Source organism: Corythoichthys intestinalis, chromosome 11, assembly GCF_030265065.1.
Source record: "Corythoichthys intestinalis isolate RoL2023-P3 chromosome 11, ASM3026506v1, whole genome shotgun sequence".
NCBI classification, from domain to species: Eukaryota; Metazoa; Chordata; class Actinopteri; order Syngnathiformes; family Syngnathidae; genus Corythoichthys; species Corythoichthys intestinalis.
The window spans coordinates 24,979,724-25,005,618 of NC_080405.1; the positions used below are offsets into that span (position 1 = coordinate 24,979,724).

At 38.9% G+C, this 25,895-nt stretch overlaps 1 protein-coding gene across 1 annotated transcript; it reads left to right on the forward strand.

The window, feature by feature from the left end:
* ube2d2 (ubiquitin-conjugating enzyme E2D 2 (UBC4/5 homolog, yeast)) lies at nt 1-25,895 on the forward strand. The gene is made up of 7 exons (XM_057850184.1): nt 1-272; nt 5,473-5,536; nt 13,133-13,164; nt 13,300-13,377; nt 15,126-15,231; nt 24,315-24,408; nt 24,722-25,895. Exons 1-7 carry the CDS (start codon nt 249-251, stop codon nt 24,765-24,767), a joined length of 444 nt encoding a protein of 147 aa, XP_057706167.1. The 5' UTR covers nt 1-248; the 3' UTR covers nt 24,768-25,895.

Here is a 25,895-nt window from a genome sequence, read left to right on the forward strand (position 1 = left end):
TGTGTACGAGCACAGGCCCGCTGTGATTTGGTAGCCGCTGCAGTAGGAGGAAGGACCGCGGGTCTACCCCTTCCATCGTTTACTTTCGACTCGAAAATCTCTAGGTTGCCCTTTATAGTAGCGAATAGCGAACGTTTGAGTGTGCTATAGTCGTGTTCTATGATATTTACGTCGCTGTGTTCTCAACGGACGGACATCAATCGCCATTTTAACCGCACGTTTTCACTGACAGAAGCGCTAGCACAACAATGGCTCTGAAAAGAATCCACAAGGTAAGGAAGTGAGCGGCGAGGCCCTGCATTTCGCACTTTGGTTGGGGATTTTGGGCCGAGGTTGTCCGCAATCTGGTTGGCACTTTAGTTTGATTACACTCCGAATTTAAAAATGATATTGGCACAATAAGACGTACGGTCTCCTGGCAGCCATCGACAAGAATCGGAGCAATGCGCCGCCTTTCTGTCTTCTAACGGGCCACCTAAATTGACACTAAAGCCTCCGTTACCCGTGACTCGAATCCTCATTTTGCATTGTTTTACCTCGAAGTCGGGAATCGCCATATGTTGTGCTGCTCAAAATGGTTGTGGCGTTTCTACGCGAGCGACGTCTTATCTTGATACGTCCTGGTGTTCGGCTAACGAGAAGCTAATGCTTCCGCTGGTTAAGCTAAGCTAACACATTCACACTAAGGTGAAACATGATTGGACTCTCTATTATTCGTGTTGGTTATGAATTGTAAGCCTTTTATAAATGTACTTCAAAGATACAATGCCAGCTAACTACATGTTTTAATATAAAATGTGGGGCTTCAGCGTTGTGGCAGTCAAGACGTAAGGACGGATGTCAGCTAACGTAGTTGATGCTGTTTTCATCACGTTGATTTGACAATGCGCAACCTTGAATGGTATTTTACGTTTTTGTGTTGGGAACATGTTACTGCGTGTGAATGTGTTTGTGTTCTGCCATCGTCGTAGAATCCGACCGTGGGAATGCTGGTGGTGATGTGAGCAGGCCCCACTCGTCGTTCGACCGATGTCGTGCTAGTGACAGCGGGCCAGCCGCAGGACGCCGTCATGCCGTTTCTTGGCTACTCGTTGATTTCGCCCACCATAAATATTATTCCTTGATTAGCCGTAGCTGTTCTTACAGTGTGAGTTGCGCTTAGACGATAAGCCGAGGTTTGCCCAGCCAAACCGGCAGTTGTTGTCATGAACCTTGGCAGTTGTAAGGTAGTAGTCGTCACTTAGTTGAAATTGTCTCAATGTTAACTGCCTTCGTTGTTGGCACGAACTGTCATACCCGAAATAGTACTATTGCATTAAGGAGGTGATTCGTTAAGCAACTACCGGTAATCTGTGTAATATACATTACGACGTACGGTGGTAGTGCTTAGCGATATGGCCAAAACTTGACGTGTCACAACATTCTTTTCCAAATGTTGATATTGGAAGATGTGTATATTATGAAGAAAAAGGTATATTTAGTTATGATTAAAAAAAAAAGTTACATTTCTTTTCCTTTTTGTTTCATCAAGACTGACCTAAGAAGTACATTTTCGGAGTTATTGTACTTGTGACATGGAGACTCTGTGACTAGCAGTTAGTTTATTGATTAGCAACGACTTAGAATCGCAGGAAACATTGATCATCCACAGTTCAAATATACATCATTGTAATATGCTTTAATTTGGCGGCAGTTGGTGAACCGCCATTTGCGGGAGCACGTAGATGGGCTCTCCCAGGATCACAGCTCGCCTTCCGAGACCTGGAGCTGCTTATCTCCCTGCAGTCGAGACAACCAGTCAGCCTCTACAGTGTGATAGCAGCTTCTCCTGAATCGATGCTAAATTGGAGCATTTTGTAAAGCGGAGGAAAAACTGTACCATGAAATTGAACTCTTTGATAGCGCAAGTCACACCCGTTCTTGAATGGATGCGATCATTTTAACTCTTAATCAGGCAGGAACTTTTAGGCTTTCAGTTGGGCCCCACTCCTAGGAGGGCCCAAAGGGCTGCTTAAGGAGGCTCCACCTGTCTCGGTGACTGTTACGCACACAGCCCTGGTCGTTTCCAGAACATGTCTCTCTTCGCCATTGGTGAGGTGGCAAGCATTGCAAACATTCTTTTTACTTTAAAAAACTTTAATAAACAGTGTTTCCCCTAGGATTTTTTGAAGCGGAAGTGGTGGGCTGCATTGGAGTCGGACCGCCTCACCATGTCGTGCCACGGCAAAATTGCGTCATATCATGACAAATTAATTTTTTTTTTTTCACATTTTGTTTTTCAAGAAGAACCATAACAGAGATCTATTTGAACTATCTCATTAGCCAGGCTAATGTTGTCGCTCTCAGCTACGGTACATGTACGTAAAATGCGTAGCTGATTACAGCAACATTACCCTATGTAATAATACGACTTTTTCTTGTAGCAATATTACTACTTACTGTACATCTCGGAGTCCTTCTTTTTTCTTTTATTTGGCCCTAATATGTACTATATTAACACAACAATACTAGTCCTTCTGTTAATGGACCAATGGCGTAGGTTTGCATAGGGACGTTAGGGCTAGGAACTTTTCAGGATGCTCAAATTGTCCCCACCAACTTTTAGGCAACCTTATTTGCATTATATAATTCAAATTCAAGAGTTCAGTTATAGAGGTCATTTAGATTGTCTTCACATATTTTGTAAGGATAGAATTGACCCTACCATTAAGTGAATTACTTTATGTTCAGACTTACAGTGACACCATTTTTCCCCCCTCAAACGCATGTTTGATTGGCTGATGACTAGTTAAATGCCCTTGTTTTCAGTGTAAGTATAATAGAAATAAGTGAAATTATCTGCCAGTGCTTCAAGTAGATTTTACTCCCGATTTCTTGAAATAAGAAATATAGCTATCTGAAAATAATCTTACACTTATTCTAAGCAAAAAGTGAGTATATATAATCTAAAAGTTTTTTTTTTGTCAGAAATGTTCTTAATTCAAAAAGTTATATTGTTCAAAACATTATTTGAAATCATTTCCCCCCTTGATTTTGGTGAAAAATGACCAACCTTTAGATGTATGGGCTTAATAAGAACAAATGGTAAAATGTACCTAAAATAAATTTAATAATCTGACCCATTAATCTGTTAGTCTTTCACACTCAAAACAAGATGGAAAAAATTATTCGAATAGATTTAAGAAAAATCATCAGATTAAAATGTTATAAATTTGCAGTGTGAAAGTTAGTACAAGTAAATACAGATTTATTTTTGCATTGATCATTTAGCCTATCAATTAATTAGGTTCATATTGGTGATAAACATAGCCCTGACCCCAGTTCACCTAATCGGATTGGTTTTATTAATGTCCTGTCCCCAACAAAAAGTGTACATGCAGGTTATGCTGTTATATCGTCCCCACCAATATTGAGACCAAACCCACGCCCTTGTAATGGACCCATTTCAAGGTGTAGGGGGGAATTCTAATTGCCGTGAAAGTTTAATTGGTTTCAGTGAGAAGGTGAATAGTTTTTTTGTTGTTGTTCGTGAACTACATTTCCACACAAACGTACATCGAGGTACCATTTAGCATAGCAAGGAGAGGTATAAGATACATTTTTCGAGTGTCCCAGAGCTCGCGAAACATGGGGGAAAAAAGCACATTTATCAAGGTTTCGTCAGCCGTGATTGCGTATATCCGATCGCTGTAACAGCTCTGCCCCTCTGCTATTGAATGCGTTGTTGACACATTAGCGCAGCGACGCTCTGAACCGCCGCTCGGCGCAAATTCATTCAAACTTGCCTTTCCATCCAAGACGTACGTCCACAGCTCACTTTCGCCGAAATGTCCGATCCAAAATACAGTAATGCCCATGATTGGGGGGAAAAAGGAGAGGAGTCTGTATTATCTTAGCCACTTTATTGTTGCAACAATAATAAAGAAAAAGGATAACAAAATAACAGCGGTCTTCCGCGACATGCGACCGCTATCGCCTTCTCGCTTCCCTCTACGTCACAGCTCCCCGGCGGATCGTCTCTTAAGGGGGCCTCGTGTAGTTACGGACGTTACAATTTTAAGGGGGCCTCGTATAGTTACGGACGTAACAATACACAATGAATAGGTTGCCGCTGAACCCTTCATACTAGTCTGCCGCTAGTTTGAAACTGCCTTAAAATTATTATTTTTTTTAAAGTCATCTTTTTGCACGGTGTGGTGGCTTTTATTTTAGTGTGGCGGTGCGCCACAATATTTAATATGTAGGGGAAAGCCTGATAAAAAATTCACTATTTTCAGCGGCGTACATTAACCTTAGTGCCCGTGAAACCAAAGCTCACGTGAAGTCTCAACATCGTGGTGTATGAGTTTGATACAAAATAGACTTGATAATTCTTTCTCCACATGGAGCTTTAATAAAATATAAAATATATCATCCAGCACTATGTAGAGGGATTATAAACGAGCTGTTCTATTGGATTTAACTTTTCTGTAGCTAATTTTGTGTTAACAAATGTATACTAAACCAGAAAACCAAACAACGACACACTCAAACATGAAAAATTTGATAAGTTTTAAAATGAAGTAGTGCTGCAACGATTAATCGATGAACTCGAGTATTCGATTAGAAAAAAAATATTCGAATTAAATTTTGTTGCCTCGAGTATTCGTTTAATTAAAGTGGCGTTGTAATGGTTTATTTTGAAAGTGTTTGCATTTAGTTTTATTGATTAGGGTGGATACACTGCTGTCTGGTCTGCCTCTTTTCACATGGCTGGATCCAACTGCTCCCTGTTAAGACCAACCTAAGCTAAGTTTTTGTTTGAGCTAATGCTTTTTTAAATGCATTTATAATCTAGTTTATAGGTATATTTAGCCATTTTTTGTTTTGTTTTTTTGGTGGGAATGTGTGTCTGAACCAATTGTTTAGAGCATTTAAAAAAAAACTTTAGCATTTTATAGCGTTTAGGCTAGTGGACTTTTTCTATGCAAGTTAGCCAATTGTTCTTTTGTTTTACATAGATTCTCATTTTTTAAAAATACATTTATAATGTTTGAGGTTCAGCTCAGGTATTTTAATTTTTTATGTTCCTTATCTGATTACTGGATTATATGAACTAACTAGTCCATCAATTAATCGACTACTAAAATATACGATAGCTGCAGCCCTACATTGATTGACTGAAAATAGTTCAATATTGGATTAAATGTCTTTTTTTGTCATGTATATTTATAATAGCTCTTTACCTAGAAAAAGAAAAAAAAAAGTTTTATCCGATTACTCGATTAATCGATAGAATTTTCAGTCGATTACTCGATTACTAAAATATTCGATAGCTGCAGCCCTAAAATGAAGATTGTGAACGCAAACCTTCCCTACTTCCTTCCCTTGTCAACCGATATGGACATGCCATGTCAGCAAAAATAAACCACTCTTATCCCTCTCTGAAGCCCATAACTGACTTTTGTTATTGTTGTTTTTGGTTTGTGATAGGAATTGAATGACTTCGCACGGGATCCCCCCGCCCAGTGTTCAGCTGGACCAGTTGGAGATGACAGTAAGTTTACCATACTACAATGTTAATGTCCAACATCAACAAAAATGATTAAAGTGTACTTAAGTCACATTGAAACATTTATACAACCTAATACTTTTGTAGGGTTTCCTTAAAACATCTTGACTGAAAGTTCTGTTGAAAGTATCGAAAAATATTAATCAAAATCACTCTCGAGAATTAATGCTACTGCCTGAAATGAATGAATAAATAAAATACAAATAATAAAACATAAAAAGAGAGCTTGAGATACTGATGGACTGATATGGGTTTTTCAGGACCGATACCAATTATTAGTAGTTAGAGGGACCAATAACCGATTTTTGGAGCCAATATTTATTTGCATTAAAATTGTAAACATTGGCATAAAACAATTGAATAATTCAAACACTGAACTTCATTGAAATGTCTAAAGCCTAATTATTGAATCACACAAATAGAAAATAATAGCTCCAGAAGTGCCTGAATTTCCTAGACTCGGAAATAATCTCTTATAAAGTTGAAGAAAAGGTTAAATAAATAGCTCTCTGAAAATTTTCCACAGAAAAGAAAGCCCTGATGATGACCTCGTCTAAGTATCCTTGAGCAAGATACTAAACCCCACGTTGCTGCTGGTGCTGCGTCACCATTAGGTTGATGAGGATATAGTGTGAAGTAGAGCTGAAACGAATACTCAACTAACTCGAGTTTAAAAACTGATCAGAGTAATTTTATTCACCTCTAGGAATTGTTTTAATTTTGCCAGATCTAAGCATCACGTTTCGCCCGGACTACTTTTAATGGGGGCAATGCACTGATTTCACGTGCGTAGAGGAAGAAGCCATTAAAAAAAAAAAAAACTTACTGCAGCCGACAGCTGCGACAAACTACGCAGACGTTTCTAAAACCTAGCCCGCATGATGCTACGCTGGTAGCAGGTAGCGTCTGATGTGTCTCATAGATATCACATGTATGTTGAACTAGATGCGAAATGACAGAGTCAGCGGCGTGAGTAAACTGCCACCATCTTAAAGCAGTAGACTTCTCAGCGCTAATAAATAAGATTAACGTTACTGTCACTCGTTCATGTAACGTTAGCCCTGCTGAGGGCTAGGTTTCTATTAATTACGACCACTGTCGATGCGTGGCTAACATGTCTTGTATACAGGCTTTATTTAATCTGTGAAAACATAGCGGTGTAGAGTGATGAGGGTGTAAAATAAAAACTTTATAATGCTAACTGTCAATTTTAGCTCAGTAGTCATTGCTGGATAAAAGACCCAAGTAGCACTGGTCCCTAATGTGCTCCAATACAGCAGGTATCATACTGTAACGTTGACAAAGAGTCACCCGCTTCGTTAGGTTGCAATTAATTTTTGGGAACTTGTGGAACAACCAACACACGACTGCTGTCTGCCGCAGCCGACGCACAAGCACCTGCTAGAACGACGACAACAGCAGGAAGGCACGTCTCTCGCTCTCCCGGACCTCCCTCACCACCGCACGTCACGCGGTGCATTCAAGAACGCATGCAAAAATTCCCGCCTTATTATAGCCTGAAATATTACAATACATTAATTTTGAACACTGCAAAAACTCAAAATCCTATCAGGACTTACAGTTTAGACTAACCATGGTACCCGGGGGTTATTAAAAGTATTAAAGAAGCATTGAATTTAGTTTTCCACTATTAAAGGTATTAAAAGTATTAAATTAGCTGTTGTAAGTCTGGATTTTTTTCACTGTGGTCTTAATTTTCAAGAACATCTCAGTGCAACCTAAATTATATCTGTGACGAAGTTTTTTTGTTGTTTTTTTTTTTTTTAAAAATCCATAACGAAGATGACGCATAGAATTTTTACGATGCACTGCACTACAAATCAAAATGCAACTCGTGCGTGGCAAACCACCACAACCAGCAAAACGGAGAATCCACCCACCTCTGCATCGGGAATGCGTCCGTTTGTCGGTGGAAGGAAAACCCTCCAGGCAGAAGTATTGTGGATTCTGAACACCAAAATAGACCACCATTCATATACTTCAAATGAGTCCATTGGTAATCTGTTTTGGATATTACGTCATTTTTGGTCGGCATCGGCTGTCACAATGTTGGTCATATTGCGTTTTGTTCCAGAGGGAGCGTTCCCGATGTCGTAACTGTCTTTTGTAACGAATTTTCAGTTGGCAGAAAAAAAACGCACATTATCTTAATGTTTAAATAGTCTTCATATTTTTATGATCATTATAAATATATTTACACAATGAAATAACGCTGGAAAAGTTTGTTAAACATAATGTTGGTCAAATCGTGTTTTTTTTCCGGAGGGAGCATTGCCGACTTCGTAACTGCAGCCAATTTAGGCTCAAGACCCGACCCGAACTGGTCCGCGGGTATTAAAGCCTGACCCGCGTTTTGTGTGATAACATTTGTGACGTTGTCTGCATAAAAACCTGTCTTTTGTAACGAATTCTCAGTCTGATTAGAAGAAAGGCCGATACACGTCAACTTTTCAAATATCGCCACAGATAATCGGCCCAGCCGATAATTGGTCTATCTCTAATAAAAATGACTCAAACCCTCATAATTTGGTGTATTTCAATTTATTACAGCTATAAAGTTCCAAAATAGACCAACCTGGTCAGCTGTCGTTTTATTAATGCGCTTCCACCCACTGTTGTTGTATGGTACTCTGCCAGTGCTTGTTCTATAGAAATGTCTATACGCTGTGGTCTAAATCATTTTGGATATTATATTTGTTCTTTGCTTTTCTTAAAGAGTGCTCCAACCTAGTCCATTGCTTCACAATTGCATTGGGAAATAAACAATCATTACGAGCAGGCTAACAAAACATTCTTTCCGAATCGGTCAAATGCATGAAAGATGTGATTTGTAATATGAGATAGTAGTAATTAAGGAAATAACAATAATGAATAATTTTACTTGGTGTGATGGAGGAAACGCTATAGCTTCTGTCATTCCCCGATTGTCTGTGTCTTGGTCTCTGCCCAGTTGCGTTGGGCTTATTGTTCTCTCTCTTTCACACGCTAAAAATACATTCCCGGATTTACGGGGAGTGGGACCTCCGAGTCGTGGAGCGGCTGCCCAAAACAAAGAAATACAATTATGTGCAATGGACAGATATTATGTTTTACAAGATTACTTAACTATACTCATTAGAGCTTGCAATATTACTAGTATATCAATACACTGTGATATGAAGTTATAAAATACGCATATTGCAATATGATGTTCGGTTTCAAATATATTGCGCAAATATCTTATTAAGAAAAACGTCATAATTACTCATTTATTTTCGTCGACAGTTTTTCCACACAGATGTCATCCTACCATGTAACGTCACAGGTCAAGCGCACGCACATGCGTGATTCTTAGAGGTGTGCATCGACACCGCCCTCACGATTCGATTCGATTACGATTCGGAAGGCCACGATTCGATTCGATTCAGAGGGTCACGATTCGATTCGGTTCGATTAGGCAATGCATTGCGATGCATTAAAGCCTGGGATGCATTAAAATTCTAAAGCAAAGCATATTTTTCGTGAATCATGAGCCAACACAAGCGGACGGACATTAAACAACTTTTTATTGGCTCTTGTGTCACTCCTGGTTGAAGTCAAATGAAAATAGTATACTTTCATATATATCTTTAAAAAAAAAAAAATCAGATCACAGCATTTAATTAGTGCTTTGAATGAGACCAGGGCTTTCTTTTTTTTTTTTTTTTTTACACACAGTAGCAGCCTTTCACACAGTGCAACATCTGAACTCCTGTGCAAAATCAGTAATAACAGTCACTGTATTTTAGTCACAACGACCCATCAATAAAAATATTCAAGTAAATATTAAAGAAAACGACAAAGAAAATATTGTAGTGCAGCAGCATCTTTATCGCAATATCAATCCAGGGATCAGTTCAGTTGCAAACAAAACATCAACTAAATTGCAATGTAGAACAAAAGTAAAATGTAGGCCTAGCCTATCTTATATCTATAATATTTCTCGCTCCCTCTTTCTCCGTTTCAGCCATTGTTATGTTATGTCCTATCTCTCTGCTCTCTCGATTACAACTGCGCTTGTCTGTGACGTTACTCCGGTAAGGAAGCGGATTTGGGCTCCTCGTCCCCCCTGCGTAGAGGTTAGATCTTGTGCCCGAACCCGACCCGAAATGTTAAGCATTCACGTTTCGGTGGGTCGGCTCGGGCCGCCGCGCCGGACTAATAAATTATTAAAAAAGAGAAGAAAAAAAATGCGCAGAGGCTGTGGCGCAGCCCTCTTTTTCTTCTTCTCCCGTTATTTCGTTGTGTGAATGCTTTTATAATTCTCATAAAAATATGTAGACTATTTAAATATTGAGTAAACTTGCGTTTTTTTCCTGCCAACTGAGAATTCGTTACGAAAGACACTTTTATTTACGCACACAAAGGCAAATGTGATCCTTTTGAATCTTCTCTGTGTGTCTGTAAAACCGTGCTTTTTTTTTTTTTTTAATCAAACTTTCCCAGCGTTATTTCGTTGTGTAAATGCTTCTATAAATTTCATAAAAATATGTAGACTATTTAAATATTGAGTAAACTTGCGTTTTTTTCCTGCCAACTGAGAATTCGTTACGAAAGACTTTTATTTACGCACACAAAGGCAAATGTGATCCTTTCGAATCTCCTCTGTGTGTTTGCAAAACCGTGGTTTTTTTATATTAACTTTCCCAGCATTATTTCGTTGTGTAAAGGCTTTTATAACTCTTATAAAAATATGTAGACTATTTAAACAGTAAGAAAACTTGAAGAAATGAAAATAAATTGCTGCTGCTGCGTTTTTTTTTTTTTTTTTCGCATCACTCGGCTCGGGCATGCAAATCTATAGTTAATTGATCTGGCCGGTTGGGCTTCAATACCAACGGGCCGTGTCGGGTTGGGCTGGAATTTTTTTAAGCCCGATCTAACCTCTACGTGCTTGCTTTGAATGTAAAGTAGCTCTCTCTACAGGTAAACATGAGAATAACAATACAAATGGGGAAACCAAATCCATTGCATCACCTGAATTGCGCAGGGAAGATTTTTGAACGTACTTATATATTTTAAAATGCGCTGAATCGATTCAGCGTGTTGCCCGCATCGAATTGAATCGAATCGTCCCTGCCCCGCATCGGGATGCATCGCCGCATCGATTATTGTTGACACCCTTAGTGATTCTTGTTTGAAGCGAGCTGCAACGATAGGAAATGGATACCAAACTCATTGAATTGGGTGTGCCAGACATAACTACAATCATCATAATCTCACAATTTTTTTTAAAAGACGGATTTTCACATTGTTGTTATAAATGTGTAGCCCTAGCTATTTGGCTATAGCTAGCTAGGTATATGTCCTGAAAATTATTCCATATTATTGCCATAATAAATCATACAGCAATAATAATTAATAATCATCATCATTTCATATGTAATATCTACGTGTTTGGCCAAAATGCAAGCAAATAAGCAACCATATTGTCCATTCATGTGAAAGGAACAGGTCTGCCATTAAATATTGCCATTTTGTTCTCTGCGTTCTGTAGCAAACCACATTTTTGCATGACATTCGATCTCTTCTTTTGGTATTAAAAAAGTGACACATTCCAACATACTGTATGTACTAAACAAAGAAAGGCTTGACGATTCATGTCACAGAACGGCAGTACTTGGGAATGACTGAGTAGCCCGATTTGTTTAATTCCATTTTGTGAGGGTGTTTGGAAGTTATTGTTTTTTTTATTTTTTTTTTTTTTTTTACATGGGTGCTCCAGCAACCATTTTTCGGATGTGATTCCAACCTGCAAATATATAGCTGAGGTCTCCTTATCTCACCCATGCATTTATAAATGATAACAAAACCTTAGAGCGCAAGAGGGGAGGCCGTTATCCCACATGTTACGATCTGTCAATAAGCCTTTTTGAGTTGGGCCACCATGAGCCAAGTTGAAGTGGCCCTGTCAGAAATGGTACTGCCCCATACACCCAACTTGTACGCTGCTTATCTTCATTAATTGCAATGATTTTCATATTTACCGTCCTTGTAGTTATTGTAATTGCTCAAGTATAATGGTGCTTGTTTTTGCTAAACGTATCAGGAATTAGGGTGGCATGCATTATACAAAAGTGTAAGTAAAATTAAATATACCTGAATATATAGGTGTTGGCTGATATCTAGATGATATATACTTTATAATACTACAAATGTGTGTAGATAGATAACATTTTCACTAATTACTGTGAATCAGGCCATCGCTATGAGAGGGCTAGGCTAGCGAGTGGAGCTGTGCATTGGGAAAAGGGGCAATAGTTCACAAACTGACAGCATTTAGGAGAGGCTGAGCACCACTACAGCATACCAATTAATCCATGCCTAATCGGTTGAATTCAGCTGTTAAGACCCGGGGTCTTAATTGTATTCCTTATACGTGCTTATAATATATGTAATATTACAACTCTTAGAATATAGTAATTCTGTAATTTTGAATAGCTTTCATGACTTATCCGTTCTTATTAATGGACTCATTTTGACTTTGTGTTTTGTTTGGTCTTGAGTTATGTACAATATAAAAACTGAAAAAAGAAATTTCCCTAACATAATATAAATAATAATTATACGTACGGGGTACCTCTACATGTGACTTTAATTTGTTCCAGGACAATGTGTGTATGTAGAAAAGGTCTTATGTTGAACGGGATTTTCCCATAAGAATACATTATAATTCAATTAATTCCAAAGCCCAAAAACTTATGCCAAATCCTTAATAAAGCAGGTACAATTACAAATGGCAATTACACATAGCAAAACAATTAAATTATGTTACAAATCGGAATTATTATAGTAATAACATCAATAATAATAATGTAACGAATTGGGTTCTAATGTGGCTGTTGTGTTTTGCATGCTGCTCCTGAATGCACCGTGTGAGTGACGAGAGAGAGCGGTGCAGTAGAGTTTTTAACTTTCTCTTTTCATGTTCTGTTATTAATGGCGTCGGCTACAGCGAACAGTAACCGTTTTGCATTACACAATTTCTGAAATAAATGATTAAAAATGTGACGAAGCTGGCGGTTTCCTGGCCGATGTTACAATAATAATAATGAGATTCGTCCTCCAGATCGTAGTAGACATATTCCTGCCAAATTGTCGACGCTCATATTTTTCTATCATTTCCTTCTTAATTTTAATGGTGTCACCTTTCCTTTTTTTCACCACCTGCACTAACCCTCTTGAGACATGTTGATTTGTCTCACAAGAAAATCTGCCGTGTGTCCATTTTGCGAGAAAACAATGAAATTGCGACACTGTCATAAATTGTCGTATTTCGAGCATGTCCTGATACTTACGAGTCAAATTTTACGTCAGATGTCAAAAGGGTCGTGTGTCGATGCGATCGTATGTCGAGGTACCACTGCACCTGTAAATTTTGGTTACCTAATTTGACAAGTGGCCCACTGGTAGTCTTCCATAGCAATGTAAAGTAGAGCAAATTGGGGACAAAATGTAGATTTTCTGAAGCAATGCCATTTAAAAAAAAAAAAATTGAAATCACCTACTACTGTGCCCTTGTAATCGATTTCTGTCTTACAGGTTTTCACTGGCAAGCCACAATAATGGGGCCTGTAAGTATTCCCCTCAGAAGGTTGCCTTCAGGTTGACATGGCCGCTAGAAAATTTCATATAGCTTGTTGTATTTGGATTGTAGCTCCTTTTGTGTATGCATTAATGCTTACATTTTTTTCCTCTTCCCGCATTAGGGTGACAGTCCTTACCAAGGCGGGGTTTTCTTCTTGACCATCCACTTCCCCACAGACTACCCCTTCAAACCACCAAAGGTTTGCAAGACATGAATACTGTACATTAAATAATGGAAGCAGTTAAAATGTACAAATAATTTTCAATTCAATGTTTAGGCATGAAAATCTCTCACCTTTTGGCAAAATTCTCCATTATGAAGTCAAAAAGGGTGACCTACGTGAATTGTGTAGATCCGGAGAAAATTTTAGGGGGGGAGGGTGTGGGGTTCGGGAGATTTTTTTAATGTTGGACGCTTGGTATGCAAGCGGGGAAAGAGGCACAAAACCAAAAACCGCACCAGAGTGGCCAAAACATTGACTTATTTCAACGAAAAAAAGGAGGGGAACACTGTTGTGTCCTTTCTCTTCAATGCCAAGCTTGGCCGCACGTCGGCCGTGAATGAACACCTAAAGCGCCGTCATCCAGTTGTAATTTTGCAAGATGACCGGAGACAGTTACAAGCTGGCAGATTGTAAGTCCATCTAACTAATGGCATGTTTTATTGAAGTTGGTAAGCCTGTCGCAATATGCAATGAATCCATTTATCGCACCGTAAGTAAAAATGAGGGCGTAATTTTCACGGCTGCGTTTTATCGTCCCATGCATGCTTGCATACATCTGTGCGTGCGCGTACACGTTACGTTGATGGCTTATAGATGTTTATTGGTCATCAACACGTCAGAGAAGAAATGTTCGGACATAAAAAATAAGGAAACACATCTATATTGAACACTGTAAATCTTAGTATTGCTACATTGAGGTCAATGGGGAAAAAAGACAACCTACTTTAGCCTGCTATAAAACATAAGCAGTCTTCTCCAAAACGCAAACTTGCGGTGAAAAGGTGACACTTCAAACATGAAAAATGGCTGGTTAACAGCATTTGCAAATGAAAAAAAATTGATTACTGACCATGATGAAAAGAGAAGTTTTTTTTTTTTTTTTGTGCGGAGTGTAAAGCTTACTGTTAGCGATTTAGCGAACGTACTTATGCTGAACATTTCAAAATAAAAGCATGTAATGTTTGTCAAACAAATAACGATTTCTGGAGTTAATCCCACATACTTCAGAATTCCGATTCTACGCTAAGAATAGGTTTAAAATGGCACTCTTTATGAAAAATCTGATTGGCAATGACTAAAATACTATTATATACAGTATATATATACTGTACATAGTAGTATACTATAATATTAATGCTAGACATTTTTTTAAGAATTGTTTTGAATCATGTTGGAAAGGCTACGTCAGTGTTCTGAATCTTTGCATTCCATTCTTTTGCACTAGTTAATGCTGTCAGCATTTGACCTCATCGTTTACTTGTGATTTATTGTTGTTATTTACGTGTTTATTTGTACTTAAATAAAGAATTTAAGTGTTCCAAAATGTTTTTGTGAATTAATAAGCGTCATCAAAAATTTCATTGGTAAATTAGTAAATTTAAAAAAAAAAAAGGGGGGGGGGGGGTTAATAGAGTAGTCGACTATCGTAAAAATAGTTGGCTGACTAATCAGGAGAAAATTAGTCGTTTGGGACAGCCCTAGTTGTACAGTGTACCGGAAAATATTTCCTCCACACCCTTCTCACCTTTTTAACCCTGACCCATTTTTGTGCCTGAATGTTAATTATGTAGCGTTGTAAGAGCAACTGCTACTGCAACAAAGTGCTGTGCATAAATACTACTTCGACATACTACAATGTAACAAGCACAGATACACAAATGTTCATAATCGTAGCTTTTCTGTGTCCGTAGTGCTGTATATTAATCAACTGCGGTTGTCTTTAGGTTTCATTTACAACAAGAATCTACCATCCAAATATTAACAGCAACGGCAGCATTTGTCTTGACATCCTGCGATCACAATGGTCTCCAGCCCTCACCATCTCCAAAGGTAGGTGTTTCCGTGCTGGCCTTTACACTAAGAGCACACGTCTGCTCTCACTGTGCTCACTAGACAAGAATTTATAGAGCCAAGCAAAGCTGTTTTCTAGCCCAGGGGTCTTTTTACTTTGATTGCCAAGACGCACAGGTGGCGGGAATGCCCATTATTGAAACAAATTAAAATTTATTGAAAAGACAACATTAAATGGCAGCCACTTGTCATATAAATTATCATGGCTTGTTAGCTGATCTCTACTTAGATATTTCTGGCTGTTTTAAATTTTGCACTTATGTACATATTTACTAAAAACATTGTTTTTCATATTATTTGCATAGACTAACTGCTTCTGAGATCGAGAGCTAAGCGATATGGCCCAAAATTCATACAATGGTATAAATTAAATGATTTAACTGTCCTTGTATATATATCATCATATAAAGTCAAAGTCAGCTTTATTGTCATCTTCATATGCACCGGTCATACAAAAAAAACGAAATTGCGTTTCACTATCACATATCACAGGACTAACATAAGTGCATACATTACATTGGAACACAAACATGACTGGTAACAATAAAGTGATGTAGTGTAGGGACAGGCAACAATTTTAGACAGTCCATTGTTGTGTATTGCAAGGCCCAAAGTGTTCTTATGAGGTGAGGTGTACAACAACAATTTTGAATATGTTATGTTAAGATGAATTGCACTGCAATATCTCAGGTCAAATACGTTCTGATATGTAGTGCTCCCCACCCAAATAACAATACAAGAGCAAGTTTTTATTTCATGGTACCTGCGGGTTATTAAAAGTATTAAAAAAGCATTGAATTTAGTTTTCCAATATTAAAGGTATTAAAAGTATTAAATTAGCTGTTGTAAGTCTGGAATTTTTTCACCGTGGTCTTAATTTTCAAGAACATCTCAGTGCAACCTAAATTATATCCGTGACGAAGTTTTTTTTTTTTTTAAATCCATAACGAAGATGACGCATAGAATTTTTACGATGCACTGCACTACAAATCGAAATGCAACTCGTGCGTTCCAAACCACCACAACCGGCAAAAAGGAGAATCCACCCACCTCTGCATCAGGAATGCGTCCGTTTGTCGGTGGAACGAAAACCCTGCAGGCAGAAGTATTGTGGATTCTGAACACCAAAATAGACCACCATTCATATACTTCAAATGAGTCAATTGGTGATCTGTTTCGGATATTACGTCATTTTTGGTCGGCATCGGCTGTCACAGTGTTGGTCATATTGCGTTTTGTTCTAGAGGGCGCGTTCCCGATGTCGTAACTGTCTTTTGTAACGAATTTTCAGTTGGCAGAAAAAAAACCTGCACATTTTCTTAATGTTTAAATAGTCCACATATTTTTATGATCATTATAAATGCATTTACACAATGAAATAACGCTGGAAAAGTTTGTTAAACATAATGTTGGTCAAATGGTGTTTTTTTTCCGGAGGGAGCATTCCCGACTTTGTAACTGCAGCCAATTTAAGCTCATCAAGACTTTCAGACAGAGGTAAAATCGGGCCTAAAAAATCCAGCCCGACCTGAACTGGTCCGCGGGTATTAAAGCCCGACCCGCGTTTTGTGTGATAACATTTGTGACGATGTCTGCATTAAAGCCTGTCTTTTGTAACGAATTCTCAGTTGGCAGAAAAAAACCGCACATTTTCTTAATGTTTAAATAGACTACATATTTTTATGATCATTATAAATTTATTTACACAACGAAATAACGCTGGAAAAGTTTGTTAAATATAAATAAACAGATGCGGTTTTGCGGACTCGCAGAGGGGAAGATTAAGAAGGGCGTATAGGCACGCTCTGGCTCTGCAATGACCATACAGCGCCTTCTTTTTTTTATCCAAATTATTTGTTTTATAACAAGTATTCCTTAGTTTATCATTCATACATCGTTAATATATAGTTATTTCAAAAAGTTAGCGAGAAAGAACCCTGGCCCGGCCCGATGTAATAATTGACATTTTAATTTTGGTCATTTTTTCAGTTTAATTTAGCTGTTTCCAGCTTGCTATGTTTATAATTGCGATGTTTGTTTACCGCTTTTCCTCTTACTGCGAAGAGGGAGGAAGTTACATTGGCCGCCACTATGATATTTAAGTCATCAGCCATCGGCTGTGACCCGGGAATTTAACGCCTGCTTTCACGCATACTGCTTCCCACAGTGTTTCCCATAGGATTTTTTGAAACTGTGGTGGTGGGCTGCATCGAGTCAGACAGCCTCACCATGTCGTGCCACGGTGAATTTATTATTTTTTTCTTCATTATTTTTTTCCCCCAAGAAGAACCATAACAAAGATATATTCGAAATATTTCATTAGCTAGGCTAATGTTATAGCTCTCAGCTACGGTATATGTATGTAAAATGCGTAGCTGATTACAGCTACGTTACCCTATGTAATAATGCGACTTTTTTTCTCGTAGCAATAGTACGACTTACATCTCATAGTGACTCAGGGTTGGCAACCCAAACTGTTGAAAGAGCCATATTTGTCCCCCCCCCCCCAAAAAAAAAAACTGATACAGTATGTCTGGAGCAGCAAAAAATTCAAAGCCTTGTACAAGCCTTATAATTATCAATACTAGCTATATTAGCCTAGTATAAAAATGACTAAGTTGGCTAGAAATACATAATTAGCCTTCATGATTAAATGTTTATTTTCCCTGCAGTGGATCCTATAGCGCACCACGTGACTACTCTGTTGTACGATGCCACCACAAGTTTAACTTCATTACAGTATTAATGAATTGAAAGAATGTTTGTGTCATGTTTGTCCTCCTAGAAATCCTATTAAAACAAAAAATATATTTCCCTCCCCCATCTTTTTCCATTAAAAAAAAAAAAAAAAAAAAAAGCAGCGCTAAAGAGCTGCATGCAGCCCGAGAGCCGCGGGTTTCAGACCGCCGTCGTAGTCCTCCTTTTTCCTTTTTATTTGACCCTCGTAAGTACTACATTACCACAACAATAACAGTCCTTCTGTCAACTGACCCATTTACAGGACTGGGGGAATTCTAATAGCCGTGTAAAGAGTTTTACTTGATTCGGTGAGAAGGTGAATAGTTTTTCCCCCGTTGTTCGTGGAACTAAATTTCCACACAAACGCACATCGAGGTACCATTAACTTAGCAAGGAGAGGTATGAGAGTCATTTTTCGAGTGTCCCAGAGCTCGCGAAATGGGGGGGGGGGGGGGGCGCATTTATCAAAGTTTCGTCAGTCCTAATTTGTCTGAAGTTGGCGCGCCGATGTTGTGCCGAAAAATAGCCACTCCACGCGAAATGTCCCCCCTGACGGGAGTGCCCACGCGTCACTCGTACAAACAGCCTTTTCTCACCAATCAATGGACACGGAAACGACGTTCTTGTACCGTGAATATGTATAATTTTACTCTGCTTGAACTAATAAATATTTTACTGTGACCAACGCTCTGAAAGTAGAGCAAAGCTTTATTTTGTGCCCCACCTCTCCGCGCAAGTTCAAAGTTTGCTTTACGTCCAAGACGGCCATCCACCGCTCACTTTCGCCGACAAGTCCGATCCAAACTATTGTAATGCCCCGGATATGGGGAAGAAGGAGAGAAGTCTGTATTTGCTTACCCACTTGATTGTGGTAACAATAATACAGAAAAACAATAACAAAATAACAGCGTGCTGCTAAGACATGCGACCGCTATCTCTCGCTATCTCGCTCGTTCTCCCATTCTTCCTACTCGTTCCCCTTGCGTCTCTTAAATAAATAAATAAATAAATAAATAAATAAAATACTACTCTAAAATGCTACTCTACTACCCGCGCGCGCTCTCGGGCCCGCCACAGTCTCGTTCATTTGTGGGAAACACTGTTCCCATGTCAGATGACACGGGAAATTGTTTTCACACACAACTGCTGCACAGTTAAGTCCCGCGATATTTCCGTTGTTTTGGAGAATGTGATAGGGGCTCCTTAGTTACATCCAGATACTTTAGGTTGCAATTATGGGTCATGCGAAGGCAGTGGACCTGCTTAAACATTTCGGTTTGCCTTTCGAATGAATGTGAATTTCGCCGTTTTAACTCAAGAGTTAGCCATGTTCACTGGGGTCTTGGCAGGTGCACTAGCGGCTAGCCTGTTACAGAAAATGGCTGGCTTGAGTCCTGTCCTCCTCCTCTTTTTGTCCATAATTATTGTGTGCGTGTGTGTGTGTTCAAAAAAATTCTGACACTTTATATTACTTTAAATGTGTTCTAATTGTATCTTCAATATATGTGCATTCTTTTGTCAAACACACTTAGTAATTGAGGTTAAATTTGATGTTCAGTGCTTTATTTATTTAATATGATTCAATATGATCTAAATAATGGGTGCAAGAAAAGTATTAATTTTCAGTTGAAATGGCATTAAAAAAGGTCTTTAAAGCCTTGAATTTAGATTTACCAATTCTGGGTGGACCCTGTATTTGCATTTTAGGTATATGTTCCCCAAAATGCTGGTATCAATGCACCAAAAAATGAAGCCTTCTATAATATAGGGCTTCAAGTAATACTCTGCCCGATTGCCCGGGGAAAGAAAAAGTCACTCCCGGGCAAGTGCCCTTTATACAGTGGGGAGAACAAGTATTTGATACACTGCCAATAGGAAAACCCATTGGTAGTGTATCAAATACTTGTTCTCCCCACTGTATATACAGTGGGGCAAATAAGTATTTAGTCCACCACCAATGGTGCAAGTTCTCCTACTTGAAAAGATTAGAGAGGTCTGTAATTGTCAACATGGTAAACCTCAACCACGAGAGACAGAATGTGGGGAAGAAAAAAAAAACAGAAAATCACATTGTTTGATTTTTAAAGAATTTATTTCCAAATTAGAAATTAGAAATTTGCGTTCTCCTGGTTCCGCCTTCCCCTCTCTTCTCTGACTGGATATTCGCCCTGTGCTCCGTCGCGGGTTGCTGGCTGGGCGCCGGTATATCGGGTGGGTGTTGCCTGCACCGGCGGGGGACCTTGCCCTGCCCTGGGCTTGGGCCGCTGGAGGTCCCGTGGCGTGCCGTGCCAGTTGGAGGGCTGCGGCTGTAGCTCGTGGTCCAGGTGCGCGGGTGGGAGTAGGCGTGGGGTTGGTGGTGCGTCCCCTCTTGCTATCCCTGAAGGACGGTTGATGGGTGCGCGGGCGGCCCAGGGGACCACCTTGGATCCGGGGGGGGGGGGCGATTGCTCCTATGCTGGCCTGCAGGAGGAGGGATGGGCTGTGCTTGGCCCCCATGCCCCCTTCCTCCCTCCCTGGGCTGGCTCGGTTGGTGCCCGCGTGGCGTCGCCGCTCGTCTGCGTGGCTGTCGCGCGCCTGGTGGGGCTCGCGTGTGCCTGGATTCACACGATTACTGGGTTCTAGTTCACAGAGCTGATTTGTGTACACTCTACCCCTTTCAGTCATTTAGCTTATAGACTCCCCCACCCCCGTCCCCCTCTTTCCCTGGTCAACAGGCCCCCCACATGGTGTCAACCGTAAATACATCTAGCTGACGATAGCCCCAACATATTAGTAATTGGTCTTGGTGTTCAATCTATTTCTTGTTGTAGTTTGTGTTTTTCTTTCTTCTATTGTGTTTCTTTTCTTCTGTTCCCCCATAACCTCTTCCTGTTCGCTGCTTTGTCATAATAAACGAGGTATGTTGAGTGATCACAATGGGAGTATGTCAGACTCTCAATGAGAAACATTAAAACTGTTCAGACTATCCGGGCACTTAGACTTCCATTCTCAGTGTCAAACAGCTGAACAGGACCGGTTAAAAAAATAATAATGATAATAATAAAAAGTAAAATAAAATAAAAATCAAACAATGTGATTTTCTAGGTTTGTTTTTTCACATTGTGTCTCGCATGGTTGAGGTTTACCCATGTTGACATTTACAGGCCTCTCTAATATTTTCAAGTGAGAGAACTTGCACAATTAGTGGTTGACTAAATACTTATTTGCCCCACTGTAATTGCATGCCCGATCGGGCAAGCGAATGGAAAAAGTATTTCAAGCCACCGCACAATTTGGCAATGAAAAAAAAAAAAAAAAAAAAAAAAAAAAAAAAAAAAAAAATTAAGAGCCGTGCACAAATCGGCGATGGCTCAATTAGTCATTTGAATGGGAAGGGAGAAGCAATTTATCGATCCAAAATGAGACTATTGTACTGTTTAAGGGAGAGAGAGCTTCCCATCTCTGCAGTGAACACAGGGTACCCGCGGGTTATTAAAAGTATTAAAAAAGCATTGAATTTAGTTTTCCATTATTAAAGGTATTAAAAGTATTAAATTAGCTGTTGTAAGTCTGGAATTTTTTCACCGTGGTCTTAATTTTCAAGAACATCTCAGTGCAACCTAAATTATATCCATGACACATCCATGCAAACCTTTTTTTTTTTTTTTTTTAAATCCATAACAAAGATGACGCATAGAATTTTTACGATGCACTGCACTACAAATCAAAATGCAACTCGTGCGTGCCAAACCACCACAACAGGCAAAACGGAGAATCCACCCACCTCTGCATCGGGAATGCGTCCGTTTGTCGGTGGAACGAGAACCCTGCAGGCAGAAGTATTGTGGATTCTGAACACCAAAACAGACCACCATTCATATACTTCAAATGAGTCCATTGGTGATCTGTTTTGGATATTACGTCATTTTTGGTCGGCATCGGCTGTCACAATGTTGGTCATATTGCGTTTTGATCCAGAGGGAGCGTTCCCGATGTCTTAACTGTCTTTTGTAACAAATTTCAGTTGGCAGAAAAAACGCACATTTTCTTAATGTTTAAATAGTCTACATATTTTTATGACTATAAATGCATTTACACAATGAAATAACGGGGGAAAAGTTTGTTAACCATAATGATGGTCAAATCGTGTTTTTTTCCGGAGGAAGCATTCCCGACTTCGTAACTGCAGTCAATTTAAGCTCATCAAGACTTTAAGATAGAGGTAGAATCGGGCCTAAAAATTTCCGCCCGACCCGAACTGGTCCGCGGGTATAGCCCGACCCGCGTTTTGTGTGATAACATTTGTGACGATGTCTGCATAAAAGCCTGTCTTTTGTAACGAATTCTCAGTTGGCAGAAAAAAAACGCACATTTTCTTAATGTTTAAATAGACTACATATTTTTATGATCATTATAAATTTATTTACACAATGAAATAATGCTGGAAAAGTTTGTTAAATATAAATAAACAGGTGCAGTTTTGCGGACTCGCAGAGGGGAAGATTAAAAAGTGCGTATAGGCACGCTCTGGCTCTGCAATGACCATACAGCGCGTTTTTTCAATCCAAATTATTTATTTTATAACAAGTATACCTTAGTTTATCATTCATACATCCTTAATATATAGTTATTTCAAAAAGTTAGAGAGAAAGAACCCTGGCCCGGCCCGATGTAATAATTGACATTTTAATTTTGGTCATTTTTTCAGTTTAATTTAGCTAATTTAATTTAACGCCTGCTTTCACGCACAACTGCTGCACGGTTAAGTCCCGCGATATTCCCATTGTTTTGGAGTATGTGATAGGGGCTCAAGTTAGATCCAGAAACTTTAGGTTGCAGTTTATGGGTCATGCGAAGGCAATGGACCTGCTTAAACATTTCGGTTTGCCTTTCGAATGAATGTGAATTTAGCTATTTTAACTCAAGAGTTAGCCATATTCACTGGGGTCTTGGCAGGTGCACTAGCGGCTAGCCTGTTACAGAAGATGGCTGGTCTGAGTCCTGTCCTCCTCCTCTTTTTGTCATATTGTGTGTGTGTTTAAAAAATTCTGACAGACTTTATAATGTTACTTTAAATGTGTTTTAATTGTATCTTCAATATACAGTATGTGCATTCTTTTGTCAAACACACTTAGTAATTGAGGTTAGAATTGATGTTCAGTTCTTTATTTAATATGATTCAATATGATCTAAATAATGAGTGCAAGAAAAGTATTAATTTTCAGTTGAAATGGCATTAAAAAAGGTCTTAAAAGTCTTGAATTTAGATTTATCAATTGTGGGGGGACCCTGGAACATAGATGAGGACGGACCAAGCAGGATCCTTTAGGGGAGAGCGGGAGTTACCTATGTTTTTATTGAAATATGAGGTGTCCCACGCCAGGCTATGTTTGCTATATCAATCCAGGATGATGTTACGATGGCTCAAAAATCGCAAAGCCTCATTCTACCATCAGCCAAAAAATAGGATTTTTGGAATTGCAGCAAAACGTGCCACGTATAACATGTTTTTGGCGCTGTATGAAGCAGAATATGTAGCAGAAAAGTGCTATAGAAGTGCACTCCATTTTAAATTTTGATCAACTATATATTTTGTTTCTCATGTTTAAAGAGTAAACTTTATGAATCGAAACTCAAAATGCACTGAAATCTTTCACGACAATATTCTGCTAATTTTGCATGAAAACTAAAGTATATCCATATATTATTATACAAATTTAAAAAGTATTTTCACCCAATACCAGTGAAACTTGTATTTACTTTGCATAGTTGTATACATTTTCCTTATGCTGTCTTGGCTTGTCATAGTGGACTGATTTCCACATATTGGAGAACTTTGGCAGCAGTGCAGTACACCACGTCACATTTTCTATATTGTTGGTCTCCCGTGTCTGCAAAACATGGCACAACAGATATTATTTTGCTACATGTTGTTAGTTTTTTGCCAATTCTTGAAGTAGCAATGGTGGTTCTTTAAGCTGTACACCCACTTTGTTAAAATGATCGTATTGCAATAATTTTGGATCACACAAATAATTTAAATCTGTATTTGCAACAAAACAAAACAAAAAAAAAACAGTTTACAAAAAAAGACAAATCTATGGTCAGATTTTATTCAGCACCCCAAAATTGTTGGCACAAATGTTGCCTTTGCAAAGATTTGGTTCCTTTCACCAAAAGGGGCACGCAAAAAATTTAGGACTCTTGTGTTTTATCAAAAAATAAAAAATACTATTGCGGATTTGTTTTTGTTTTTTAATGCTGAAATTTCCGAGACAATGGAAAAAATGCTGGCACTTGTAATACAAATGATGTTTAATACACCTCTGACTTGTGATTCCCAGTTCTGCTCTCCATCTGCTCTCTGCTGTGCGACCCAAACCCAGATGACCCCTTAGTACCCGAGATCGCCCGTATCTACAAGACGGACAGGGAAAAGTATGTTTTCTTGGTCCTCGTTTTGGTTCACTTGAAGTTGTTTGATGTACGCTGGAAGTACGCACATACTGACAATGTGGAAAAGCTCTTTAAAATAACAACTAAGACATCACCTAAGTATTCACAGCCTTCGACATGAAGCCAAAAATGTTGGTCTGATTTTATACCATACAGTCAGAACAAAAGCATGTAGGTACATAGACTACATAAATTATGAAGAAACATGCTTTCATTGTTTTTCTCTCATATCTGAATGGCACATTTTAAATGACAGAAACCTCTGATTTGTCGCCATTTCTGTCTCTGTCCACAGGTACAACAAAATAGCCCGGGAATGGACACAAAAGTATGCAATGTAGTGTTGATAGAGCAGAATCAACCAGCTCTAAGGCAAACGTTTGGGGAGCTTGAGATGTAAAGAGAAAACAAACTAAAAAAAAACACATACAAACAAATGAAAAGTTTAAAATAAGATCTTGTTGGTTTCCATTGGAGTGCTTTCATTGAGCCACGCCTCCCCCTCACCAGAGTACCTCTGCCCCCCCATTTGTGTTGTCTTCCCTACCCCAACCTGTCTCCATTTTTCTGTCTTGCCTGCCCTGCCTCAAACTAACAGCCAACTTGCAATTGTAATAAGCGCCTCTTCTGTAGTACCCCTACCATTTTATTTCCCCCGTCTGTACTGTTTTATTTACTTCCCTTACAGGTTGGGTTGCTCCTACAGCCTTTCTTGCGCCCCCATACTCAGTCACCCACCACAAATAGTCAATCACTTAAAGCATTCCTTTGAACATCTAACTTTGAAGGGACCGGTTTCTTTTCCATTTTGGGGGGAGGAGGGACACATAAATTTGGGGGAATTTTTACACTCTGAAATCCTTTGTTTAGTGTTTTTTTTTTTCTTTTTTTTTTTTTTTTAATTACTGTTGAGAAAGCAGACCAACTGTGTTGAAGGGCACTCTGTATTAAATATAAGACTACAACACATACACATGAACAGCCGTAAACCCACGTCACCCTTACAATGGCCACCATCTTTTTCACAAAGTGAAGGTTTCGGACCAGGTATTTAAGAAATGAATTTTTCCTAGTTCAACCTGCGTTTTTAATCCCACCCACACATCCATCTCCCTATAACTCTTTAGGCTGCTTATTTTCTTTTTGTTATTTGCTTTTTTTGTTAAATTTAGAGGCTAACATCTTAAACGGCTCTGGGACTGGCTTGGGCTCTTGAGTGCGAGGAGAACCCACTCTTCTTGCACAAACCTCTGTATATTGAATTACCTGAGAGGCTCGTTGAGCTTTGTGTGTTGATTAAACTGTGTAATAAAAAAACCTTGACTCCTTTGTTGACTAATTTTAACACCTTTTGGGGAGGACATGGGTGGACGGACAGGGTTATTTTAAAGCTGGTCGTGCCTAAACCAGCAAATTCAATGCACTACCGCTATTTGTTTCCTACTCTTCCATAAAACTTGTCAGAAATA